Source organism: Nelumbo lutea, chromosome 1, assembly GCF_056320005.1.
Source record: "Nelumbo lutea isolate HS-2025 chromosome 1, American lotus-T2T, whole genome shotgun sequence".
NCBI lineage: Eukaryota > Viridiplantae > Streptophyta > Magnoliopsida > Proteales > Nelumbonaceae > Nelumbo > Nelumbo lutea.
Genome location: NC_142684.1, coordinates 124587913 through 124594197, shown reverse-complemented (window position 1 = coordinate 124594197; position 6285 = coordinate 124587913). Strand labels below are relative to the sequence as shown.

The 6285-nt window shown below is 48.9% G+C and overlaps 1 protein-coding gene across 2 annotated transcripts; it reads left to right on the top strand.

Annotated features, from left to right (window-relative positions):
* LOC148877329 (uncharacterized) lies at positions 1-2220 on the top strand. Of its 2 annotated transcripts, XM_088984951.1 has the most exons (3): positions 1-931; positions 1006-1436; positions 1545-2220. In XM_088984951.1, the coding sequence occupies exons 1-3, from the start codon at positions 127-129 to the stop codon at positions 1695-1697; spliced, it is 1389 nt and encodes a 462-aa protein (XP_088841077.1). In that variant the 5' UTR covers positions 1-126; the 3' UTR covers positions 1698-2220. The 2 variants fall into 2 exon arrangements, with proteins under 2 accessions (XP_088841077.1, XP_088841083.1); XM_088984957.1 differs by having other exon boundaries at positions 1006-2220.
* The last annotated feature ends 4065 nt before the right edge of the window (positions 2221-6285 follow it).

Below are 6285 nucleotides of genomic sequence, written 5' to 3'. Positions count from 1 at the left end.
TGTCTACTGAGTTCGCGTCCAAGTCTTTTCCAGCTCGCGTCAAGGCTGATTATACAGTTTTCACGGTTCTTTGGCTTTGTTCTCAAACTTTCCGGTGAATACTTTCTTGAATCCATCTTTTCCCCAATGTCTAGCTTTGATAGCTCAGACGATTCTTCGAGTAGGGCCGACGTAGGTTCCACCAACCGAACCGTGTGCCCAGACTGCCTCAGTGATCCTGAGGTGGAGCTTGAGGACTATGAACTAGTGGGCCGAGTCGCTTTGGGCAGTTTGGCGTCTACCTCCCGCCGAGGTCGGATGCTAGAGAGGTTTGGTCCTTCGACCATGACGCCTGAGGGGCTTCAATCCATACTTTTGTCTTACAATCTTCTTGGGGGGTACACATATTTTATTCCTTCGGGTAGCTTTCCTTGGGAACACGGTCCCGACGAGATCGTGATTTTTCGAGAGCAGATCGCTGCAGGGTTGCGACTTCCTTTCCATCCCCTTCTCGTCGAAGTCATAAACCACTTTGGTGTCACCAATGGCCAGCTTCATCCGAACTCTATTCGGAACCTGGTGGGGACAGTTTCCCTTTTTTGCGAGCAGAACTTCCCCTTAGACTTAGAGATATTCTCCTCTATCTTGATGCTCAAGAGACAGGTGGGTTCTCTTCCTGGGGGGAGACGGGCGTATTACCTTTCTCCTCGCCAGGGTTTTAAGCTTCTGCACGATCTTCCTAATAAGGTCCCAGCTTGGAAGCGGGACTACTTCGGCGTGCAAAGTGCACAAGGATGGCCCTTTCAGACTGGGTGGGGTGAGGCCGCTCCCGATTTGGGCGTAACTCTTGATAAAGAGACGGTGAAGGGTCTCCGGCAATGGGCACGGCAAGGCTTAAAGTGCCACCACTACTTAACGGAGGCCAAGCTTATTGCAGCCGTCTTGAGTTCGGGTAGGTTTCTAGCTATGCGGTTTCTTGCTTGATTTGTTCTTTCATTTTTTCTGATGTCGAACTCGTCTCTGTAGGTGTGATGGACGCGAAGAGAACTCGTGGGGGGCGTTTGTTCCAAGGTATGAAGAGGAGGAAGCGGGTCACCAAGCGAACTCGTACCGAGCTGCCCCTGGATGAGGAGCCCCAAGCCCCAGACCATACGCCAGAGGATCTGCCCAGGGAGCCCGAAGTGACTCCACCGGTGCACGAGACTGCCGGGGTGCCTTACGCTGAAACCACTCATATGGGCGCTCCTGCGTACTCAAGTGCTCCTGCTCACTCCGGGTCTGCTCATACGTGGGCTGGGCCCTCATGCTCGGGAGCTCAAGGGGAGTTTAGGAGCGTGTTGACGCCGAACTACGCTCTTCAGAAGAGTAGGGACGCTACTTTCCCCGAGGAGGTCACGGCGTGGACCGATCTTCCTTTGAATCAGGTCGCTTGCTGCGTCGTAACACATGCCATGGTGGTAAGTTAGATTTTGTCTTCCTTTTTTTATTATGTTGCTTCTGCTGTCATTTGCTCACTTGTTTCTTTTGGTATGTGAATTCTTCGATTCATGCCTTGGCGGCCCAAGTGGAGAGGAGCTCGCGACAGGTGTGAGCTGCTGAGGCTGCCGCTCATGCTGCTGAAGAAGCCTTCCGTGCCACAGAGGCAAATACCCGGGCTGCTCGCGTCGCGATGGCCAGACAGGCGAGGTCTCAGCGTGACGCCGAGGCCATGGGGGTAGTTGTCAAGCATATGGCGGACTTGAAGTTGGATTTGCAGCATCAAGTCGAATATCTTCAGGAGGACATCAGGGAGAGAACACAGATTTTTTCCCAAGGCATTAAAGACGCCAAGAAGAAGGCAGTTGAAGACTACATTGCCTCTCCGCGTTTTGACGATCTGATGGTGGACTCTTACAGGAGGGGGTTCAAGTTGAGCTGGTGGATGATCCGGAATACGTACCCTGACCTCGATGTAAGTGCCATAACCACTTCGCGTATAACTCAGGAGATGGTCAATGCTGCCGATGGCGAGCCGGACTCTGAAGGAGAGGCAGGGCCTTCGGGTGTTGTTGAAGTGCCTTCCGATGGCGAAGAAGTGGCTCCGGGCATGTAAATTTTTTTTTTTTTTTTTTGCCAATGTACTGTTTCTTGCAATGGAGTGTCTTTTTCCCCTTGCTCATCTTCCCCGAGCTGTTTCTTTGCCGGGTTATTAAATTTCTGCGGTCTTTTATGCCGCAGACTGATTTTTTGCCGAGCTGATAATGTGCTGTCTACGCCGAAGTTCCTTGGCTTGCCTTGTGGCACATAGGGCCTGATTTCGTCCACTTCGCTAAGTGGTTTATAGGTAGTATCACCTTAAGTTCACGATGTTCCACGTTCGAGGTACTCGTTTGCCTTCTAAGGTTTCGAGTTCGTATTGGCCCCCGAGCGTTGTTTTTACTTTATAGGGCCCTTCCCAATTAGGTCCAAGCTTGCCGATGCCGGGTTCGAGCACCATAATCATACGGAGTACCAGGTCGTCGAGTCGGAAGCTTTGTTGCTTTACTCTGCTATTGTAGTAGCGAGCTACCTGCTGCTGGTATGCCGCTGTTCGGATGTGCGCGAGGTCCCTTACCTCGTCCAGTAGGTCGAGGTTGGTGCGTAACTCGTCTCCGTTTGTCCGATCGTCGTATGTTTCTAATCGCAACGTTGGTATTTCGATTTCCACCGGGATCACTGCTTCAGTGCCGTAGGTGAGGTTCAAGGGGGTTTCTCCTGTGGCTGCTTTTTCGGTAGTTCGGTGAGCCCATAAGACACTTGGTAGCTCTTCGGCCCACAATCCCTTAGCTCGATCCAAACGTGCTTTCAGTCCGCGCAAGATGGCTCTGTTCATTACTTCTGTCTGACCGTTTGCCTGCGGGTGCGCGACTGACGTGAAATTTTGCCGAATCCCCATGTTCTGGCACCACTCTTGGAACTTGATATCCTCAAACTGTTTGCCGTTGTCGGAGATTAGTACCCGAGGTAACCCGAACCGACATACTATGTTCTTCCAGAAGAAGTTCTGTATGTTTCGAGCTGTAACAGTTGCCAGAGGTTCGGCTTCTATCAACTTCGTAAAGTAATCTACTGCCACAACTAAAAATTTTCTTCCGCCTGGTGCTGGTGGAAATGGCCCTAGGAGGTCGATGCCCCATTGTGCGAAGGGCCACGGGCTGGCGAGGTATTTGAGGTCGGAGGCGGGTTGATGGTGGATGTTAGCGTGCTTCTGACACTTGTCGCATTTTCTGACGAGCTCGACAACTTCTGCCTTCATCGTTGGCCAGTAGTATCCTTGTCGAAGTGCCTTTTGGGCGAGTGCTCTGCCCCCCAAGTGTCCGCCGCACAGGCCTTCATGAGTGTCGCGGAGTACGAACTCGGCTTCGTGATGTGTGGCTCATTGTGACACTAGCAAGTGCACTAGCCGTTCAAGCAATAAAGTAGTGAGTGAAGTATCGTTCCCACGAGGATTTAGGAAACAATTACCGATACTAAATTGAGCACTTCTTATCTGATCAACAAATAAATCAAAACTTTAATGAAAACTAAAAAATCCTAAATTAAAATCTATCTAAATCATTGGCCCAATTGCCTTCAAATCAGGTTAGAAGAGTAAGCAGTAAATGTCAATCTCAGAATTCAGAAATCTATCAATTTGGATCATTCGAATAAATCATGATTGAGCCTTGGTTTGGTGAAACCCCAAGGTCATGAACAGCCTCTCTCAAGCGCATGTTCATCCTATGCATGAGTGACGGTTCTTCTATCTCTAGCAAGAATCTAATCCCCATGCATGCATTTCTTCAAACACTTCTAAGGCATCAATTCAAATCTGAATTGATCACCAACTAAATTGTGCAAGTTATCTCTAACCTTGCACTCAATTCAGTTCTTGAATAGTAGATTTGAATTCCTAGAGTATCTCTCAAGCACTCTAGGAATTCCAAGCTGTAGATTAATTCGGCCAATCTGAAAATTACAGATCTGAATTCTCTTTCAAGCAATTCAAATCTTGCAATCTCAGATCTGAGAATTCAGATCTGAGTTTTGAATGTTAGTTGGCCGAATTAATCTACAATAACACCCTTATTCAAGAAACTTCAAGTACAATTCATGACCATTTGAATGAATAAAAAAGAATTAGATTGCTGAACTGAAATTTTACAAGCTGAAATACATCAAGGAATAATAGAAAAAAAGAGAAAGAAGAAAGAAAATATAACAAAGAAACTGAATTCGAATCAAAAGAGAATGAAACTACAATTGATTTATTACAAAAGATCTTTGAGTGGCCGAACCTCTAAGAGTGGGAGAGCCTTCCTCTCAAGCAATTGAACACCTCTCCCCCCTCCTAGAGGCCTCCTTATATAGTTTTTCAAGGGGGCTCTTGCCCCTTCTTGAAGCCTCTAGAATGGGGTGTATTACACCCCTTTCTTGAACTTTCTAGAGCTCTCTTGAAAGCCTCCTAAGGGCTGCTATTTGGGTTGCACTTAGGCTCTCTCTTAGCACATGATAGCTATACATTGAGCTGCTCTTTTGGGCTGAGAATGGGCTTTCCTTGCTGGGCCGAATTCTACTCATAGATAGGCTTTATTTTCTTGGATTTTCTCAAGGAATTCACTTGCTCTTCTTGGGCCGAAGTGCTCTCTCTTGCTTCCATGACCGGGCTGGACTGAAATTGGTCTTTTTGAACCTTCTTTTCTTGCCTTTTTCCTTCCTTTTCTTGGATTAATTATCCCTGAACTTATTCTTAGCATTAAGCTAAATTAAGGCAAAAATTAATAAAATCGGCATAAAAATCCATGCTAAAGTCCTCAAAAATTATAGATAAATTGTAAGTTCATCACTTCGGTAGGTCGCAGGCAACGCAAATAGGGGAGCGTGTACGACCGTCGGTATAACCGTTCGTCTATTATGACGTATTTGGCCGCCTGGCGCTGCACCCTCTTGGCCGCATTGTGTTCTGCAGGGAGGGTTCCGTCTATCAGGAAGCTCGCGAGTGGATCGATCCAGCTCGGCTCTGCTTCTAAGATGGGAGCGACCTCCTCTGTCCCCCCGAGAATACTAGGCCGAGGTAAGTCCTCTATGTACACAGTTCTCATATTGTTGTGACTCGTACTGGCTAACCGGGACAGGGCGTCGGCCTCAGTGTTTTCTGACCTCGGGATTTGCCTGATGATGTGTGACCGGAAGTTGAGTAGGGCTTCTTTTACTTTGGCCAAATATGCGATCATGGAGAGATCGCGTGCTTCGTATTCGCCGATAACTTGGTTTACCACGAGCTGAGAATCGCTGCAGATGACCAAGTGTTTTGCCTTTACCTTTCGCGCTAGGTCCAGCCCGGCGATCAGTGCTTCGTACTCTGCCTCGTTGTTGGATGCCGCAAACTCAAAGCGTAGTGCGTATTCTAATTTTGTACTGCCTGGGCCGCACAAGACTATTCCAGCTCCGCTGCCTTGTCGGTTCGAGGAACCGTCCACGTGAAGGATCCAGGGCTCCTCATCCCAGTTCGCGCTTCGCCTAACCAGGAGAGATGCCACACTGGCTGCTACTTCACGGGGTTCGGACTCTATGGGCTTAGGAGCTCCGGGTTCGCCCGAACTAGGGACCTCGGGCTCGACCTGTGGGGCTTCGTGGCTGAAAGTGCACTCGGCGATAAAATCTGCCAAAGATTGGGCCTTGATAGCGGTTCTTGGTTTGTGGTGGAGGTCGTACTCGCTGAGTTCGATGGCCCATTTCGTCAGTCGACCGGAGACCTCGGGTTTGAGTAAAACTTGTTTAAGAGGTTTGTCAGTCAGGACGATGACGGTGTGAGCCTGGAAGTATGGGCGGAGTTTCCGAGCTGCTATTACTAGGGCGTATGCTAGTTTTTCTATCTCCGGGTACCTTGCCTCTACTCCCTGCAAAATTTTACTAACATAATAGATGGGTCATTGGACCCGGTCTGTTTCTTTTATCAGTACCGAACTGACCGCCTTGTCGCTCGCCGAGAGGTACAGTTCTAAGACCTCGCTCACCTCGGGCCGGGCTTAGGTTGACACACTAGCGAGGTAACCTTTCAGTTCGTCGAACGCGAACTGGCAGTCCTGGGTCCACTCGAACCCTTTGCCTTTGACTGCCTTGAAGAAGGGTAGGCAGTGGTCTGCTGACTTAGACAAGAAGCGGCTTAGAGTGGCTATGCGGCCATTTAGCCTCTGAACCTCTTTTACTTTCCGAGGTGGTTTCATATCTAGAATGGCTTTTATCTTGTCCGGGTTGGCCTCAATACCGCGCCGATTGACAATGTAGCCTAGGAACTTGCCCGAGGCG